The sequence below is a fragment of the Megalobrama amblycephala genome, linkage group LG11 (genome assembly GCF_018812025.1).
Source record: "Megalobrama amblycephala isolate DHTTF-2021 linkage group LG11, ASM1881202v1, whole genome shotgun sequence".
Lineage (NCBI taxonomy): Eukaryota > Metazoa > Chordata > Actinopteri > Cypriniformes > Xenocyprididae > Megalobrama > Megalobrama amblycephala.
Window position 1 is genome coordinate 214,184 of NC_063054.1, and position 21,854 is coordinate 236,037.

General features: G+C 39.1%; 1 protein-coding gene across 18 annotated transcripts in view; it reads right to left on the reverse strand.

Moving 5' to 3' along the window:
- The window catches only part of ptprk (protein tyrosine phosphatase receptor type K), a 188,701-nt gene that overhangs the window by 52,766 nt on the left and 114,081 nt on the right, over positions 1-21,854 (reverse strand). For all 18 annotated transcript variants that reach the window (XM_048208172.1, XM_048208186.1, XM_048208185.1 and 15 more), the window contains 2 exons: positions 5,983-6,285; positions 52-161 (listed from right to left, as the gene is read on the reverse strand). In XM_048208172.1, the coding sequence (XP_048064129.1) occupies positions 52-161; positions 5,983-6,285 (413 nt within the window). The remainder of the gene's footprint in view (positions 1-51; positions 162-5,982; positions 6,286-21,854) is intronic.

The window sequence follows — 21,854 nt, forward strand, 5'->3', positions numbered from 1 at the left end:
CAGGTTTGCACACAAACACACAAGTCTAAAAGACGGCAGACGCAGCATTACCTCGTACTGGGTTATGATGCCGTTGGGCTCCAGAGGCTCTTTCCACCGCAGTGAGATCTTATCCTCAGATGGAGTCGCTCTCACAAACTCCTTGGGAACTGGACCGGGAACTACAGCACAGACAGAGAGAAAACTCAATGCAAGCAGAGCTGGCTTTAGTGAGAAAACCACGTTAGCTGGTTGTGTGTCTTACAGAATTTGCCATCAGATGTTTGGCTACAAACTGATATGTGTTTATGATGACCAGTGCTGATATTAATATCTGAGCAGAGCAGCTGATAGGCAAAATGATGGCCCTTTTTACCAGAAAAATATTACTGATAAATCATCGTCTGTCAATGCAGATTACCGTATAGCGACCTCACACTGTGTCCTAACCTGATGCGACACGATAAAAGGCGTCTTTTCCATGTTAATCTGAGCTTTTGTCCAAATCAATCACGATGATTTTATTTTAGAAACGGTTTCTATTTCTGCAACGTCACGGCAGGAACAACAACAACATTATTTTTGATCGATTTGGTTTGCAGAGAGACTCCGCCCACAGGCTCTTCTGATTGGCTGTGATTTCTGATTGATTTTGTCATCTCTTATAGTGGTGTTGCATCTGATGTGGACAGACAAAATGCTTGACAATGGAAGTAAAGAAAACTTCTATCTATATATCCATGAAAGTATCACAAACAGAGGCCTGACAAACTGGATTCTCATGGATCTGATGTAAAACTGGCTGGAATTATATTTGATGTCAAATATAAATTGTGCCTGCATCTGAATTCTTTTTATTTAAAGAAAGCACTAATTCTGTATCAGGCTGGCAGACATGCTCGCTAAATCATTCCGCAGGATAAAACGGGCCATCAGCACCACACAAAAGAAAGGGGCAGAAATGATGGTACACTAGTAGGAGGGTGTCGTTTCATCAAAACAAGAAAACGTTCACTTCAGAAGTCATTTGCATATGCACAGATGAATACAAATGGTGTTCCTAAACCTGGGTTTGCCGGCATTGAGCCGAAGGAGCCGCTGACGGTGGCCTTTATTGTGCTGCAACACTGTTCACGTCAAGGAGACTGACAAAAAAAGTTCTGCAAGCGATGTGCACGTCCCAGATGTGTCAAGAAATCACAGCATCTAACCCACTTATGACTGTCAGGTGCGCTTGTGTTCAATATATCACTGCCTTTATACTTATTTGAATTATTTGCCTCACTCATCTTCCGAAAAAAAAGAAGTTATATTTATACATTCCTGACATGTTTTGATCTGTTTCTCCACGAGAGAGATGCTGCATGAGGAGCTTTAACTGTCAGCGTAATCATGTAAACATTTTAAATGGGCCAGTGCTACTCTTGATCATCTGGATGCATCGTCAGTCAGCGGCTCTTCAACGTTTCAGCAGATCCGTGTGATTCTGGGTGAGATCTGTATGGGCGCTGGCTGCAGGACGGTTTCATGAGCGGGTCACATCATTGAAGTGTGTCCTACCACAGGCCTGTTCATTCACACATCAGCCTGTTCAAAGAGCAGAAGTCACCAAAACAATCTGAGATTTGTTTCTATGGCAAAACTGTCTGAACCGCCACTGAACCTCAGAACTGACAAGCCTTCGAAACTAAAGCTCTTCTCACAGATATCAGTGAATGGAGGAAGACTGTCATGCTCGGGTTTGAAGCCGTTCAGTTTCAGCCGTGTTCCTCTGAGGTCTCTCGTCACATTGTGATATTTAACCTCTGGCCTGCTTATATCATCAATGTGTGAGCTACTTTTACTCAAGTTGTGCTAAACAACTAAAAACCACTAAAAATCAAGCGGTTTCTTATTTTAATTCACCCTGAATGAATCCCTGAATATGGGCTTTTATGATTGGAGGACAAAAATGGATGCCAAACGATCAGCCACCGATCTGAACCAGCTGATAATCACTTCCTCTGATTTGGTATGTGGTCTCTCAAATCACCGATCACACTGTTATGATGCAGAAGATGTAAGTATACAGTTTTAAGAAAAAGTATGTGAACCACTTGCAGAATCTGTGAAAATGTGAATAATTTTAACAAAATAAGAGGGATAATATAAAATGCATGTTATTTTTTGTTTAGTACTGTCCTGAGTAAGATATTTTACATAAAAGATGTTTACATATAATCCACAAGACAAAACAATAGTTGAATTTATTAAAATAAGTGTGTGAAGCATTGATTCTCAATACTGTGTGTGGTCACCTGATGATCCACGACTGTTTGTGTGTTTTGTGATGGTTGTTCATGAGTCTCTTGTTTGTCCTGAGCAGTTAAACTGAGCTCTGTTCTTCAGAAAAATCCTCCAGATCCTGCAGATTCTTCAGTTTTCCAGCATCTTCTGCATATTTGAACCCTTTCCAGCAGTGACTGAATGATTTTGAGATTCATCTTTTCACACTGAGGACAACTGAGGGACTCAAACTCAACTATTAAAAAAGGTTCAAACATTCACTGATGCTCCAGAAGGAAACACGATGCATTAAGAGTCGGGGGGTGAAAACTTTTGAACAGGATGAAGATGTCACAATTTTTCTTATTTCGCTTAAATATCACTGTTTTTCATTTAGTACTGCCCTTCGGAAGCAACAGAAGATACTTGCATGTTTCCCAGAAGACAAATTAAATACAATTTACCTTGATATTCAAATTCCAAAAGTTTTCACCCCCGACTCTTAATGCATCGTGTTTCCTTCTGGACCATCAGTGAATGTTTGAACCTTTTTTAATAGTTGAGTTTGAGTCCCTCAGTTGTCCTCAGTGTGAAAAGATGAATCTCAAAATCATTCAGTCACTGCTGGAAAGGGTTCAAATATGCAGAAATCCTTGAAAACTGAAGAATCTGCAGGATCTGGAGGATTTTTCTGAAGAACAGAGCTCAGTTTAACTGCTCAGGACAAACAAGAGACTCATGAACAACCATCACAAAACACACAAACAGTCGTGGATCATCAGGTGACCACACACAGTATTGAGAATCAATGCTTCACATACTTATTTTAATAAATTCAGCTATTGTTTTGTCTTGTGATCTAAATGCAAACATCTTTTATGTAAAATATCTTACTCAGGACAGTACTAAACAAAAAATAACATGCATTTTGTATGATCTCTCGGTAACACTTTACTTGAAGGGGTGTGCATAAGACTGACATGACACCTTCATAATCTTGACATGACACGTGTCATGAATATGAAGGAGGTTTTATGCATGTTTATGACAACTGTCATTAAGTGTCATTCGCTCAATTATGTCATTTTTAATGCAAAGATGACATTGTTTGAGATGTCTTTGTTACGACAACTTGACATAAACCAACACATCATAACCTGTCAGTGTCTTTGTCATGACAACTTGACATTAGCAAAACATCATAACCTGTCATAAACATGACATATCAGATTAATTATCAAACTTAAAAAAACTACTTAGCTTTATGGGTTAACATTACATTACATTATTTTGGTAACACTTCAGTATAGGGAACACATATATAAACGATTAACTATGACTTTTCCCTCAATAAACTCTTGATTTACTGCTTATTATAGTTAATTGTTAAGTTTAGGTATTGGGTAGGATTAAGAATGTAGAATAAGATCATGCAGAATAAGGCATTAATATGTGCTTTATAAGTACTAATAAACAGCCAATATTTTAGCCATATGAATGCTAATAGTAATAAGCAACTAGTTAAAAGACCCTAAAATAAAGTGTTACCATTATTTTATAACAGTGTCATCTTTTTTACAAAATTTGAAATTGTCTATTATCTGACCTTCTGTTGGTGGAAACTTAAAAAAACAAACAAACAAAAAAAAAAACATGAAATGAAAAATAGTCGTGACGCTGTTATAAAATTATTTGTCAGAGTATTGTCACTTAATGACATTTTAATGACAAGTTCAATTTGTACCACTGTACTTGAGCTCAAGATACATATTTATGACACTATTATAATAAAACCAACCACATGACAGTTTAATGCAATGTTAACCCATAAAGCTAAATGATGTCAAGTTGTCATGACAAAGACACTGACAGGTTATGATGTTTTGGTTTATGTCAAGTTGTCGTAACAAAGACATCTCAAACAATGTCATCTTTGCATTAAAAATGACATATTGAGCGAATGACACTTAATGACAGTTGTCATAAACATTCATAAACCTCCTTCATATTCATGACACGTGTCATGTCAAGATTATGAAGGTGTCATGTCAGTCTTATGCACACCCCTTCAAGTAAAGTGTTACCGATCTCTCTTATTTTGTTAAAATTTTTCTCATTTTCACAGATTCTGCACGTGGTTCACATACGTATTCTTACAACTGTATTGTGCTTTGGATGGGAGATAATATTCTCAAAACACATCAGGCATGGAAAAACTGTACCAGAAAAACAAATGTGTTCACACTTGTACAGTAGTTGGTCTGCATTAAAAACAGAAAATGATACATTTAGTCCTGGTTCAATTAGCATTCACACTGTTATTTTTAACACCGAACCTAAAGATACAAACAAAACAAAAAACAAACAGTTTTTTTATGGCGTATATTTTGCGACAGAACTTCCAAACCAAAGTTGTGCTCATTGCATGTGTGAACATATGATGGTATTTTGACCATCGGAGAACTCGTAAAGTATGTAAAGGAGTCAAAACAGCGGCAGAAATGCCTCCGTCACACACAAACAAAGATCTGCTGCGAGGAGACGCGGTTCTGACGCTTGTACCGAACTGTGATGGGCAACACTGCTCCCATGAGGAGAAAAAACTGGTCTATTTAGGGTCTCATCTTGTGACATCACATCCTGTTTTTGGTTCATTTTGATGACTTTGGTCTGTGTTGCATTCATATTTCTTCATTTGGAAGCGGACTTTTCCGCTTGTTTGGTGCACAAAAGGGTTCGGATGGTGGTTTGTTTAATCGAAACAAAAAGAGTGAACTGATACTGTCGCGCCTGCCAGCTGGAAGACCTATGATAGCCACCAGAGGGCGCTCTTTTTTGTCCCACTTCATGAACTACATTTCCCATAACCCATTGCCTGGACTCACCATGTTCTGATTATTGCCACCTGTTTGTCATTATCCTGGTTATGTTTGCCTATTTATACTCTGTGTGTTCGATCACTCGTTGCGAAGTCTTGTTTGTGTTACAGCTGCAATTCAGAGCGTTCTTTCCTGGTTCCTGGTTTCCTGGTTTTGATCTTTTGCCTGTTCTTTGGATAACCTTGTTTGCCTGTGTTTCTTGGACCTTGTTTTATGTTTGGATTGTTTGCCCGTGTTTTGACCCTGTGCCTGTTTATGGATTACGACTGTGGATTAACCCTAAATAAAAGCTGCGTTTGGATCTTCAGCATGTGTTTCAGAGCAGTTTCGTAACAGATACATACCCTAAGAGAACAGATATTACCAATACCCTACGAAATTAAAAGGGTTGAATGTATTGTGAATAAAATGGTTCAATATAAACTATTGAAATATTATTGAATAAAAGTACATATGATTATAATAATTCAACAAATAAATAGTTTTATTTTTTTATACGTGCAGAAGGGTCGGTGACAGTAAGAGCTTTGTCCCTACAGCCATACGGCTTTAAATAAATAATCCTCTTAAAGTATAGAGACATCAGCCGTTGGTGTGTTGTGCTCTTGTCTTTGTTGTGATCCCGGTGTCTTTTATTGCATAATCTTGTATGAGTCTGCATGTCCTATGTGTTTGTGTTATGTATGCGCTCACTGTGGAAAATAATTCAGACATATCTATCTATCTATCTATCTATCTATCTATCTATCTATCTATCTATCTATCTATCTACTTATGTCTTTATGTTTAATGGGTTATTTAATATCTCTGGCTTTCTTATATGTAAGGATGGGAATCGCTGCATTTGCGGTTGTCCTACCGTCCTCCTCCGTCTGGATGACGGTCTCGTCGCTCTCCTTGCGTCCCTCCGGGTTGGTGAGGATCATTTTCAGGCTGACGTTGGTGTTGGGAGGCAGGTTGCCCACCACGTGTCGGGGGGCTTTGGGGTCCATCTCCAGGCAGTCGGCTTTGCTCTGGTTGGGGGTTTTATGGTAGTGGTAGCAGATGGTGACGTTGAAGGTGTGGCAGCGGGTGATGTTGTAGCCCAGCGACTCCCAGTCCACGGCGATGAAGCGCGCCTGCGTCTCCGCGATCTTCAGACTCTTGGGTGTCCGCATGGGTTCTGAGAGAGAAGATGAGAGACCGGTTACTATTCACACTCATACTCTGAAATTCATAAGATGTCACTGTCCTGGAGGCAAAAATAAAAGTGTGAGAACATGACACAGATCCATTCATTTTGATTTCTTTTCACGATTGCATGCCATATCACCTCATCGACAACATCATCATTTTTACTATGACTTTTAATTCTAGTTGTGGACACACGATATCCCAGTGATCGGTGAATGTTCCTGCCACCCAACTCATTAAAAGTAGCATGACATGAATCTATTATCAAAATGGGTCATGGAGCTGCTTTGAGATCCCCATATCTACAGGACTGAACTATATAGAGCCTTGAAAATTAAGATTTCAAAAGGAAAGTTTATTAAGAATGAGAATCTAGAAGGATATTAGGATATCTTGAATACTTTTAGAGTTACAGGCATGAAAACTTTGGAAAAGGAGTATTTATGGCACTCAGACAGGAATGTTCAATGCAACTGAGTTGATAGAAAAACACAAGATACATTTCTAGTTTCAACATTATTTATTCTTCAGATATTCCTCTTTAAAAAAAAAAATAAAAGTATCAGCTGTATGTAAAGTGACCCACATTTGGTTTTTGACCACTGAAAATGTGTACAATTTACTCATGGCGCCTCATTAAGATCTCCATATCTCTGGGATTGAACCATCAAGGGCCTTTAAAATGAAGATAACCAAAACAAAAGTTTGTTAAGAACCAGAATCTAAAGGATATTAAGATATCTTTAAAACTTCTTGAGTTACAGGCATGCAAACTTGAGGCAAAAAACACAAGAAGTGCTTTTTGCCATTTTTGAACTGTCACTGTTGGCATATAATGAATCAAAGATTGATAAAGTCAACAGATTTTACTAATAGATCTACCAATCTCTGTGTGAAAATAAAATAATGATGCTGCCATCTTTATAAAGTCATTTTTACACTCCTCTAAATTGGCTCCAAATCTCAGGTGAAAATGGTCATTTTGACCCCCTTTTACAAAATAATGGATTACTAAGTAATTATACATCTGTGATATTTTGGCTTTCATCACTATTTATGTTTGTCTTTCTACATAACAAATATTAAAATCAAAAATTTGAGCCGGGGAAGTTTGGTTGAAATTTGGTTGATTTGACACGGAATGAATCAAATGCAGGTTACTGATTCTATAGTGAATGATTCATCTTTGGACTGATCGTGTTTAATGAAACTGTCATAACTGGATCTTCTGGTGAAACGTCAGTTTCTTCAATCATTTAGTCTGATTAAGCCCCGCCCCTTTCTTACAATTGGCTGCAAGCTCACATTCAGATCTGCCTCCATCCTATCAATAACTGATGGACTGAACCAAATCCCGCCCTACATTTGTATCATGATCTATGGAACAAAAGACTCTACTTCTGTTTCATTGCAACTTTAAAATTCAACTTACATGCTGGAAATTCAACAGCACAGGATTCATAGAAATGCCTGGTTTAGTTTTAATTTATGCTTGAACAGCCACATGACCACACTGACAAACAACCAGAATAAACGCCGCAAACTCACACAGCATTTGATTTTATATTTCTCTCTCTGACGAAGGCTGAGCTGAAAGGAGAGGCTGATCTGGTATGAGCGGCGCGAGGCAGACGGGAAGTGTTGTGAAAGCAAATGAGGCACCTGTGGACCGGATAAAGGCTCCTTCATACACACACAGATGCAGACGTTCTAAGCGTCTCCAAATTAGCCAATACATCAGTGAGAGAGAGGGTTCATATAACGCCACCCCATAATGCATCAGTCCAGCACTCCTAGATGGTTTGTAATTACTGTAACAGTCATTTATCTGTGCCACACAGTTCATCAGTGTCGTACACACACCGCATCACGCAATAGCGTGCAACACACGTGCAGCGGTGAACACACACAAAACAATGATCGCTACATGTCCAGTGAGCTTTGACCCCCGACATTAACCTTTACTCTAACGGTAATCTTTGCTTACAGTCATAAATCAGCGAGCCTCTTAATAAGGTCTAGCCTCCGCTCAAAATGGCTCTATTCCAAGCCTTAAATGACCTTTGACCTCAGGGTCAGGCAGAACCGAGCTGAGGTGTGTGGGTCAGTGACCAGACGATTGGATCCTCTGAGCTGTAGATGCACATGGAAACACACACATCCACGCAGAAGGTTTTTCTGACGCAGTGAGAAACGCTACAGGCGCTTCACATGTATGAAACACTAAATCACGTGTGTTATTATATTATTCAGACAGCTGGCTCTAAACCAGAGGAAACTGACCGGAGACATTTTCACGAACATGTTTTTATCCTGATAATGACTGGGGACAAATCTGATGAGAAATGACAGAAACAAAACAAGTCGATGAGAATCAAACTGATTTCTCAAGCGCTTTTCACATCATTTCAAAGCAGCTTCACAGAAAGTCATGCGGTTGCATGTCGATAATGCCGTCCTGCTTCAACACGCAGCGCTATTAGGAGGTTTTTACTGTTTTTTCCCCCATTAAGATATATAACATGCCTGAATTTTCAATTCATGCCAGCTTTAGGAGATACAAATATTAGTTGGTTCTGTTTTTAGAGAAAAATATTTTGGATCATCACATGACTACTCACCAGAATAAATAAACAAAATAACATGAAATACTAATATGAGTGTACATTTGATTTATTTCATAAAAAAAAAAAAAAAAAAAACATATTAAGGTATGTTTACAATTATATTATTATATTTATAAAACTATATCAAATTATATATTATTGGAGAACAGCATGAGCGATTAATCAGATCTAACTGGCATTGCCATGTTGAAAATCAATTAATCATTATAGAGTTTACTAGTAATTATACCAACTCAATCTCATGGCAATTCATAAGTATTTAGCGTTTTGGCGAATTGGTGGCTAATTCGTATGAATTCATACAATCTCATTTATGGGTCATTGACGAATAAGGTTTTTAAAAGTGTAAAAAAGCATAATGGAGATATCATTAATTTTGAAGTTTTATTAAGTGTTAACAAAGAGATTATGTGGTTTTTATAATCAATTAACACTGATTTTGTCATTTTTTACAAGATGGACAAAATTTGTCACCAAAAAAATCATTCGGTTTAACCAAAATTTTGGTTTCACCGAATGACGATATTTTCAATCAATGCTAACAGGCTGATATCTAGCAAAAGCACAATCAAACATTTTATATTTAGTACAAGTTTTTAAAATATTACAACATTTTCCATGTTTTATAGCGGTTGCACCGAATGACCTGATGTTTCGGGACATGCGTTTGATCAAGAGAAAACATGAATTTATCAAATAGTTAAGAGAGAGTTTGTTACTTTGCTTCATGATCATGTGGTCCTTTGTGTCTGAATGATGTCACATCCTGTCACATGATATTGACTGCATGATTTGATCCAAAATGGTCCCTTTAAATCGGTTACTCCGAATGACATCAATGAAATTCATTTTTCCGGACATTCTTCCTCATAACAAAGCAACGACTTCTACACATAATTTTAACACCATTTTGCACTATGTTGATATATTATGTTATAAAATCATGCCAGAATAAAAAATATATACATTTATTACATTTTAAAGGTGCCGTAGAATGTGTTTTCAAAAGATGTAATATAAGTCTAAGGTGTCCCCTGAATGTGTCTGTGAAGTTTCAGCTCAAAATACCCCATAGATTTTTTTTTTATTCATTTTTTTAACTGCCTATTTTGGGGCATCATTAGCTAACACTAAAGCTAACATTACACACTGTTGGAGAGATTTATAAAGAATGAAGTTGTGTTTATGAATTATACAGACTGCAAGTGTTTAAAAATAAAAATAACGACGGCTCTTGTCTCCGTGAATACAGTAAGAAACGATGGTAACTTTAACCACATTTAACAGTACATTAGCAACATGCTAACGAAACATTTAGAAAGACAGTTTACAAATATCACTAAAAATATCATGATATCATGGATCATGTCAGTTATTATTGCTCCATCTGCCATTTTTCACTATTGTTCTTGCTTGCTTACCTAGTCTGATGATTCAGCTGTGCACAGATCCAGACGTTAATACTGGCTGCCCTTGTCTAATGCCTTGAACATGAGCTGGCATATGCAAATATTGGGGGCGTACATATTAATGATCCCGACTGTTACGTAACAGTTGGTGTTATGTTGAGATTCGCCTGTTCTTCAGAGGTCTTTTAAACAAATTAGATTTATATAAGAAGGAGGAAACAATGGAGTTTGAGACTCACTGTATGTCATTTCCATGTACTGAACTCTTGTTATTCAACTATGCCAAGATAAATTTAAGATATTTTAATCACAAATGAAATGGCTGTATTGGCCTTTGGACGGTTAAACCGAATGACCTTCAAAATCTTTAAAATGCCTTTATATGTAGAAAAATATAATTAAAACCTTTTGGATTCAATAAAAGAGATCTAGTTGTACTACCTTATACACTTTGGATGTCATATCTTTGCTTTTTTTATTATTATTAAGGCCTTTGGACAAAAAAAAAAAAAAGACTCATCACGTCACTGATCCTTGTGCGTTTTCGTTCGATCAGCTGACGTCCCAGTGACGGGTGTGTTTAGGGGCGGAGCGTCATGCTTACTTTTTTTTTCTTCTAAAAACCGTACATTTCACATCGTACGAATTCATATGAAATCACCATCTCATTAAATAATTACGTTTTGCTGTGAGATCAGGTTGAATTATACACAACGTTTGCTCACAGAAGGCATCTCTGACCAATCACAGTCAACTGTTCCTGAAAGTCACGTAAACATGAAAAACAATGTAAGTAGGACATCAACAGTGTCGGGTGAGGGAACGTGACGCAAGAAAGAAAACTCTGGAGAAGAACAGAGGCAGAAGTGTGACGTGTGTGAACTGAAGCCACACTGAGGGCAGAAGACTAAACACACACACACACACACACACACACACACACAGCTCAGGAGCCTCTTTCCATGTAGTCTAATTAAAACGCAGCGCTCTGAATACAGATGAGGAGCTTGTTAACACACAACAGTGATTGGCTGTTTGCTCAGAGCTTATTAATAACAAAGCCTTTCCCATCATCCCGTTGGGTGACAGTTTCTCTCTCTGACTCATGATTGTCATGAATCTTCAGGAAAGCAAAGGAAAACAAGTATTTTGGCCTGATATTAGACAGTTTCTGTTCTGCTTGTCAGACCAGCATCATTAGGCGGATTTAGTGTCAATGTCCAAGAGCTGTTTCTGCATTTAAACAGCAAACAAATGTTTTACAGTTTCAGCTTCCTTTCATTTGATACTCTCACTTAAGGCACGAGATGCTGCCAAACGCAGAACATGGTCAAAATCATCATCTGCATGTGCTGACCGGACCATAGATACATGATCGACAGCCCAAACAGCCAATCAAATCACTGCACTCATAAGCCTAGATGATTTGTTGACATACAAACCTCTCTTTCGGCAAATTCCCACCGTTATGGTGAAAATTTTTGTGAATGGAGTTGATGTAGATGTGATGAATTTAGAAAAGCGATTAATCTCAGAGGGTCCAACAGTTATTGTCACTCACACGCTAAAGCGTCTCCAAAATCGTTTTCTTTAGTTTTACGTTACGCTTTTGGTGTGTGAAGAGACAGAGACAGGCAGCCGGACAGAAAAGTCCCCCCAAGGCTTTAATTTGGAGCTGTGCCACCGGTGACCCTGCGGGATGACAAAACATTTGTCAGGACTTACTTACGGCCGGCCCTCATTGCCAGCGCGGCGGGAGAACGACCCTGAGGTCAGACGCAATAGAGGAAGCGGCCGACGGCAGGCACCCGCTGACCCCTCGCTCTCTCTCTCAACACACGTCTGATAACAGTCATATTCAAGCCATTCTCTTCCAGAAACAGCTGATGAAAACAGAATCAGAGAGAGAGAGAGGAGCAACACTGAGAAAGCCAAACACAATAAAGCTAAAGACGTGTCTCTAGGGCCCGTTTGACTCCGAACACGTCTTCACGACAGGCTGATGTATCCGATCCTTCAACGATGAGACTTATAACACAGAGACTGCAGTCACACACATGCACGTTTGGCTCATTAAAACACACTCATTATTCTCCAATCTTCTGCTAATTCTGATGGTTTTCCTCGCGGCTGCTCCGCTGCTCTTTTCTGATGATTAAATGCATGTATCCGCAGCTGTGATTGTATTAGACGAGCCTCTCTAAAGAAAGACAAACACTCTCGCATCGATCGGCCGCTCCTCCAGCGCCAATCCTGATGTTTATTCTGTTAAATGAGATTTTTCATCAGGATTACAGCCGCACACTGTACATACAGAATCATAATAAAGCAATAAACCACCAGAGGCCGTTTTGTGACCAAAATCTGATGTCAGTCGCTTTATTTCGTGGATTGTTATAAATTCAACCGCATTACGTTCTAGATCATGTGGTAATGTCACGTAATGGTGATTCACCTCGTTGATTATTTTCACTTTTATTTAGAACATGACGGAGATAAACTAAAATCATACTTTTTCAAAAGTTTACATACAATTCTTCTGCCATTAACGTACTTCAGTAGCTCATTTTAATGGTTCATGGTGACTTCATCTGATGTTTTATTTCAGCTATTTTCAAATGTAGTCCAAACTATGATATTTATAAAACTATTTAAGCATGTCGATTACTAATTTTCCCATTGTTCCCTGCACACACACACACACACAACATCTGCTCAGTGATCCGCGACACATTCAGACACTGAAACCGGAGGAGCAGAATCCGTCTTCTGACTCTCAATGGTCATCATATGATTGTGGATCTCTTAAACAGGAGGGGGCGGGACAGAGCGACTGTCGCCGTGGCGATAAGGAGATGTCACTCACTGTCGAGTAAAACCCAAGAGAGAGGAAATTTATATGCATTCAATTCACACCACGAGCCGTGATCAATTCAGCCCGGCTGAAAAAACCTGAATTTAAGTGGCGAGCTGAAGGCTGATAGATCCCTGACATCCTCCATCAGTTTAAATGTCAAGCAAGCAATAAAATGTAGTGGTGAACAGCAATGAATTGCTCTGATTTGGTACGGCCCATCAAACTCAGAACCACACACACACAGATAACATTTTTCCTGCCAACAATTACCAGCCTCCCTCTTCCTGTCTCTCTGAGCTGGATCAATACAAGTGGAGAGCTGCATTAAGTTGCTAGATTAAAGCATTACTCCTCTGTAATAAAGCTTTATTGATCAGCCACTCCATGATCAAATGCGAGCACACTTCCCTCGGCCACGTCCGCACCGCACACGACCCCAGTCGCTCGCTCGCTCTCAAAACACTCCAAGAACAGTCCAGCTGAGGAAAAATATTCCTTGTTGATTTCTCACAGGAGTTTGACCAACAGCAAGTGAAGACTTCAGATGCAAAAATCCTGACATTGTTCTTTTAAATTAGCTTTTTTTATCAAGCTCTCATGATTAGGTTCAGTAATTTCACTTTAATGGCAATGAAAAAGACATCAGTCAAGCCTTATTTTCAGAAAAGTCACTTTAGTCAATGCATTGGTATTTATCAACGAGGAAAGACTTCTATTTTGAATAAACGCTGTTCTTCTTAACTTTTTATTCATCAATGAATCCTAGCTATCACAGGTTATTAAAAAAAATATATTAAGCAGCACTGTTTCCAACACTGACAATAAATCAGCATATTAGAATGATTTCTGAAGGATCATGCGACTTTGAAGAATGATGCTGAGTAGGAAAATGATGAAAATTGGTACACTTGTAGTGATGGTAATGAATAGTAATATGACAAACTTTGGGGTCTCTAGGACCAACTCTATAGCGCCACCACCAGTTCAAAAATTCACATTTGAAACGGTTATACCTTTTGAACCCTTTGATCTAGAACATCTGATTCTTTCATCATGCTGATAACGTTCAACATCTTACATTAAGACTACACCCCTGATAGTAGTACAGTATTTTTTTTGCTACTCCCTCCTAATTCTTACAAATTAGTAATACATCGATGACATATTCAAATATTCTGATATTCAAGACAATTCTCTAATATTTTATCTTCTCAAATATAAAAAATAAATAGTTAAATAAAGTATAAAGTATAGTGCTGAATGCCTTTCTAATCACATTCAGTTTAGACTGCAAACTCACACCATTTTGCTGTAGATTCAGCAGGGACACACTGCAAGTGTACCAGATATCTCTCCCTACCTAGTGTGCGCTTCTAAAACTCCTATCTACTACCAACAAGCCCAACATAGAGTGACATTTTAAGACAGCAAAGCCATTGATTTCATTAGCAAGCATTATTGTTTCCCACGAGGCCGTGCTTTGTGTCATTGTGTCTGTGGTTATAAAGCGGTGGCATCTCCAGCCTCCGTCCAGCAGCACAGATCAATGGTAATCTCATTCACAATGACTTCTCAATGGCACAGCTACCTGATGAATAGACTCATCGATTTGCTGTTGTTCTGCCACTTCACGCAGGTGAATACACATCGTCTCTTTTTGAATGAGTCTATATGGGAGGAAAATGATTCCCATCTTGGACTGGAACGTCGGCTTTGATGTGCTGCTATAATCTGAGGTGTGGAGAAAATGAAAATCCGCCTTTTTGTAGTTTTACATTTTCTGAAGAAAGTGCGAGAGGTGTTTGCTGACACAAACCTCACTGGCATTACGATAGGTCAGAGCTCTCTTCACGGTCTTTGTCCACAATCAAAACAAAGCCGAAACAAAAGCAGATAAGCCGTGTTTGATCCTACAGTCATTTAGCATTCGGCTCTCCTCCGGCTGTCGAGCGACACAGTGATACTTCACTTCCTTCAGACGCATCTGAAGATGGCTTTAAAACCGCCAAACACATCCTCAGACTACTTGAGAATAAACGAGCAGCGATGAGCGAGAGCCTGTGTGTGTATAAATGAGAGGTTTACAGGGGCGACACTTGATCACGAAGGCAATTTATCCTCAAGTCCACATAATGGAGCAATGGAAGAGAAAGAGACCAGAGTAATAGGAGGCATTTCATTTAATTGCTATAAATTGGAGGGTCAGGGAATGTGAATGTAATTTTGAAGGGCTGTTTATCGGCGGATCTCAGAGGCAAAAGCTCTCTCGCTAGAGAGGGAAGATGGACGGCTTCTCTCAAACAGAGGCATTCAAAACCACCTCATCCATTGGCCTATTTGATACCACCTTATTGGTTTCATCGACAGGTTTCCACCAGCACATTTGGTCAACACAAAGACTGTCTGCCCACATACTTCCCATAATCCCATTACTCAGGGAGCCGCACATGTCCGGCACAGTGTAATCATGGGTAAAGATCCAATACGGGTTAGCTTTAATTATGCTTTTACACCACAAGTGAGACTCCCTGTGGGCAGGAGGGAAACAGAAAACGGCAGAGAGAGAGGTCTGTAATGGGCCGCGCTTCATAAATTTCAAGACAATCAATGCAGCCGTCTGCTAATGGCGCGTACATTAGCTAAGACACAAACACACACGCAGCAGATGCACACCTATCTGACAGTCTGCGCTCTTTAAAATATGACACTGCTTCTAAACAGCAGTTGTTTATAGTACATCCACAGACACGGCTCGTGTTTGGACTGTAAACTCTGACCAACGTGAGTCAGATGCTAAACAGCACCAGTTTAATGCTGTTTAAAACAGAATTTTGCTTCCTTCCAAACATTATAAGTGTGGCTAACAAAGAGAAACGTGTGCTGTATGGCTAGGCCCCAGCTAACAAATGTTTGTTCTAAGAACATTTTCCAAACATCCTGTTTTGGTTATGGAAACGTTAAAATGTCCAGTTTTCTTAATGTTAGAATAACGTTTTTTAAAGGTTAGTATGATGTTCCTGAAACATTCTTTCAAATGTTCAAACTCGTGTTAACAAGCAGAATCACCGAAGGAAAGAGAAACAACAAGAACAGGAACTACAACTGATTTCCAGCCACAGCATTAGACAACCTGGTCTCATAGGAAAGACGTACCTATAGGAACGTTTTTGCGAATCACCAAAATACGTACCAATACATACATATCACTGCAGTTTCCAACAGAAATGAACATTAGAATCAGTAAAACAGCAAGCGCTTTTAATCGTTTTCAAACACAGTTACGATTACAGGGTCAGATTGTGGATTAATAAAGACTTGCACAATATTATGATATGACTTCAAAGCGCTTTTTTACCAGAGTGCACGACTTGTAAACTAATATATTTTGGACTTTGCATCCCTTAACCAGCTACATATGTTTTGCTTTTCTGACAAAACAAGCTTGCTCGGTAGCTCAGCTGATATGGAGTTGTACTTAAGATGAAGAAGCCATGGGTACGAATCCCGGGAAAGGCGTCATGGTAAAAGAACGCAAAGAAAGATCTACACAAGTTAAAACGGCACGATTACGGATGCTTTTTATGTCACATTTGCTTTTGTTAAGACTATCAGGTAGGTTTAGGTGTAGTGTTGCTGGTACGTTATTTTAAAACACAATGTAGTGCAAATTTCAAATCAGAACTGCGGTGATTCGTATAAAAACCAACGTCATAAAAACGTACCATATTACGTGATTGGTACGTATTTTGCGACTCACGAAAACGTTCCCACAGGTACGTTTTTCTAATCAGACTGGGTTGGCATTTGATTAAATCAACTGAAGATAAAAGAAGACATTAAATCTCTCAAGATCTCAGCAGAGGATGATTAAACAACTCCAGCATTACATCTTCACTCATTACAAACTTTATTTCTGTAATATGTCTACAGAAGTTCTTATCTAGAATTTACAGAGGTTTAAATGCAGATGTTTTGTTTGAAGTCACCATTATGGTGATCAGTGTTTGATTTAGTTTAAGGCTCTTGACCCTTCATTTTTGCAGGTGTTTTCAGAAAATGATTCTGCATTTATAAAGAGAAAAATCAACTGTCTGTTGGCAGTCAAATGACTGCATTAAAATGGTTTAAACAACTGTTTTTTTCTGTACTTTCATGGCTGACTTAAATTATGAAGTTGAAGCATTGATGAAAAAGTAATAAACAAATTCAGCTGTTGACACAACCTCGTGTAGTAGATGAGACTCAGATATTAACACTCATACAAAACCTCAACAATAGTGACAATCAAAACATTCATATTGAAATAGTAAATAATTCAGCTGCATAATTTATTTGTGCCAAAATGCATGCTGGGAGCCATTTTGCATGAATTAACACCACTAATTAAGTCAACATCATCTGATGTTATTCTTTATTGAATTCTTCTGACACAGTAGATGTGCTCATTTGCTGTAGTGTATCAGTAGAAAATATCAGTTTACATTTCCAAATATTCCTTCTGCCATTAATCCAGTGAGATTTCTGTATGCACAAGGAGTCTGACAGCAGCCGGTATGACCTGATCTCACCATCACCAAATCCATCTGGAATTACACCAAGAAACAGAAAAAACTGTGAATAAATCCAGAAGAACTGCGGCAGCGTCTCCAAGATGCTTGAAGAAACTGTATATCCAAATGAATCGATATCAAATTGTGAAATCTGGGTTAACACCCACCAAGCCCTAGTGTGCTGGATAGCTGTTATCCGTTGGCATTCCCATTCATCTCAATGGCAGTTGCTTGGCTGCACTCATTGACACTCAGATTTACAGCCAGTGTGATTTGAGCCAATTTGAGCAGGGTTAGCTACTGATGTTTTCAAGATTACCAGGTCATAGATTTTGTATAAAAGTATCTTCCAGGGACAAACCGGTCCATTCTAACCAGCCAAACCCTGATCCCTCGATGGAGCCGTGGCTTACGGCAATTCTGAAAGTTTGAATTGTGAACTTCCAACTTGGTAAAGTGCATGAGAGCGATACTTGATGTAGATCCCACTGCCTCTCTCTCCCCCTCATTTCCAGTCCTCTCAATGGAGGTGGCAAAATGGACAAAAATCTTGTTTTCACATGCAAGCATAAAGAAGAATCATCACCTCAAGCCTGCGACGCTCACAAACACACGAGGAACCTGATAACCTTTTAAGATCACAGACGCTCTACTTAAATCACTCTCCACAACGAGCTTAAAGCAGCTTTTATCATCAGCCTTGACACTGACACCTTATCAAAGAAAAGCTCGCTTTCCTCCTGTAGAGATTCTGCATTTGGCAGAAACAAAGTCACACATACACCAGCACTCCTCCTTCAGCTCCGGTCGATGACGGCTGAATCGACGTGTAAACTCTTGTAAAGAGCCGCCGTGTCCAAGCGAGACTGACTCGAGGGATGAATGCATAACGAACCTTTGATATCTGCTAATTACTGGAGTCCAATTAACCCGTCAGCTCTTCTCACTGAGCAGAACCACAACCGTCCTGCCTGCGGTTGACCCGGAGCAAACCTCAATCGCACCTCCATCAGATCTCAACGCTTTCCCCACGTCATTAATGAGATAAATAAAAGAACCAACAGAGGACTCTGCTGAAACTCAGATGATCCCATGAGAAAAAGATCCCATTAATCTCACATCAGAAGAGATCTCAACAACTGACCTCAGAAACACGGATCTGGACTGCTATCTACATATTTTAATTTTCAGCTTGTTTCTCCGAAGACTTGGAATAGAGCATAAGGCAAATGGACCTTGTATGTTTTTATCAGCTTTATGGAGAAGAGCAGCACAGACATTCTGCTGAACATCTTTGAACGACAAAGGATGACAAAATCTGAATTTTCTGGTCAATTATTCCTCGAGACCTTTTGAAGTACGAAAGATGAGCATTGGAGAAACAACATTTTCACTTGAGGAGAGAAAGAGAGACCAGACTCACACCGCCACAGTTTAAAACCCTAATAAAATCCCGCTTCCTCCTGAATATGGCTTCTCTCCGAGTGTCTCTGTGGCTTCCCTCCATCTGTCTGTCTCTCGTCTGCAGGACTATTAGAGTGTGAAGAGCTGGATTAGTTTAAGCTTTTTCCATCATCATATGTTTTCTACTGTCAGGCCTCAAATCTCCCTCCCGCTACGAAGCACAGAGGGCCCTTATGTGTTACTAGGCAACTAGGGACAGACCATAATCTTTGTTTTCACAAATAAACAAGGGAAAGAGTGAGATTATGGGTGGTGGGAGGTTTGTGAGCAGTCCTTCATCTTGCTTGTGCCACCTGTCTCTCACACACACACACACACACACTTATACACTTATATATTCAACATCAAGACTGGGTTCAAATGTGTCAGATCTTTCAAAGGAAAGTGTGCATCGTGTGTCCTGACAGCCCAGATAATTCAAAATGAAATCAGGATCGACAGACTCTTGTGTTTTTGCACTCGATATAGTGGTACAAGTTATTTAAAAAAAAAGAAAAAAAAAAAAAGAATATTTTTCATCAAATTGAACAACTTTCAACAACTCTTCAGGCCGCGTGGGCAGAAGTTAAATGAGTTATGCGAATACAAGCGCCAGAAGAAGATGCCAGAATGACCAGCATGTACTTCTTTTTACAGAAACATTTAACTGTAAGTTGGCAATATTATACATTGTTGTTATTCTAAATGAGTGTGTTATAATGTCATAAAGATTGTTATATTGTCAGTAGTAAAAGTATGATATTTATGCCCTTGATTTGCTTTAGTTTAACCACTGATTTGATTTCAGTTTTGTTGACGCTCAAACAGATCAATGTTTCTGAAACGTTATAGATTCAGCCGACAAATGACTGTCTTACAGCTCTTTTTTAAATACACAAGTATCTAAACATCTATTAATATCCACACCTCAGCTTTAAAGGTGCCCTAGAACCCTTTTTCACAAGATGTAATATAAGTCTAAGGTGTCCCCATGTGTTTCAGCTCAAAATACCCCATCGATTTTTTATTATTCAATTTTTTAACTGCCTATTTTGGGGCATCATTAAATATGCGCAGATTCAGCATGTGTCCCCTTTAAATTTTCACGCTCCCCACCCCCGAGCTCGCGACTCTATAATACAGTGCATAAACAAAGTTTACACAGCTAATATAACCCTCAAAACCCTTTGTCATGCATGCATTGGATCATGTGAGTAAAGTGTTTATTTGGATGTTTACATTTGATTCTGAATGAGTTTGATAGTGCTCCGTGGCTAAAGCTAACATTACACACTGTTGGAGAGATTTATAAAGAATGAAGTTGTGTTTATGAATTATACAGACTGCAAGTGTTTAAAAATGAAAATAACGAACGGCTCTTGTCTCCGTGAATACAGTAAGAAACGATGGTAACTTTAACCACATTTAACAGTACATTAGCAACATGCTAACGAAACATTTAGAAAGACAATTTACAAATATCACTAAAAATATCATGTTATCATGGATCATGTCAGTTATTATTGCTCCATCTGCCATTTTCACTATTGTTCTTGCTTGCTTACCTAGTCTGATGATTCAGCTGTGCACAGATCCAGACGTTAATACTGGCTGCCCTTGTGTAATGCCTTGAACATGGGCTGGCATATGCAAATATTGGGGGCGTACATATTAATGATCCCGACTGTTACGTAACAGTCGGTGTTATGTTGAGATTCGCCTGTTCTTCGGAGGTCTTTTAAACAAATGAGATTTATATAAGAAGGAGGAAACAATGGAGTTTGAGACTCACTGTATGTCATTTCCATGTCCTGAACTCTAATTATTTAACTATGCCGAGGTAAATTCAATTTTCAATTCTAGGGCACCTTTAAACTAAATGTTATAAATGAATGTTAAACCTGTTGTCAGACGGATCGCAGCGGCCTGGTTTGTTTCAGTTCACTCGATGATGCTGATTTAATCATTACAAGCACACAATCCAAAGACGCTCTAAATATTCAATCCAGTGCTTCTGTTGAGAGGAAGAGGAGGAAATTCAAAAGATCCAGCGTTCTTTCAAGGCGTGAGAGTGCATCTCACACACACACACACACACACACACACACACACACACACACACACACACACACACACACACACACACACACACACACACAGGCCTCAGTGCATCCCACACTTGATTATGTTTCACCTTTTATCCTCCTCTGACAAGCGCTAATAAATCACTTCTTCAGTGGCAGCGGACATGAGAGAGCGAGGGAGGGAGAAAAGATAATCATAAAAAAACGAGCGTGTCGCCTTCCACTGTCTCTCCCCGAGGGAGCGGAGAGAAAGAAAAGAGAAAAGAAAAAAAAAAAAACTAATTCACACTATTCCCATGGGGAAAATGAAACAGTGAGCGTGTCACAGCAGCATCATATCAATTACCCATAAAGCAACGGGGCAATCTCGCAGCCCCCCCCCTTAACGATCAACACATCAACATTTTCAATTAAGCGACTGATGTCGCACCTTCCATCGCTCTCTCTCTCTGAACATGTGCATAGACTGCATAGCTTTTAGCTTCTGAGATGGGTGCGATTGAAAGCACTATTATCCAGTACACAATCTCTCCAGAGAGCTCTATTACTATCAGAGAGAAACGAAGCACAGGGCAACAGATGGAGATA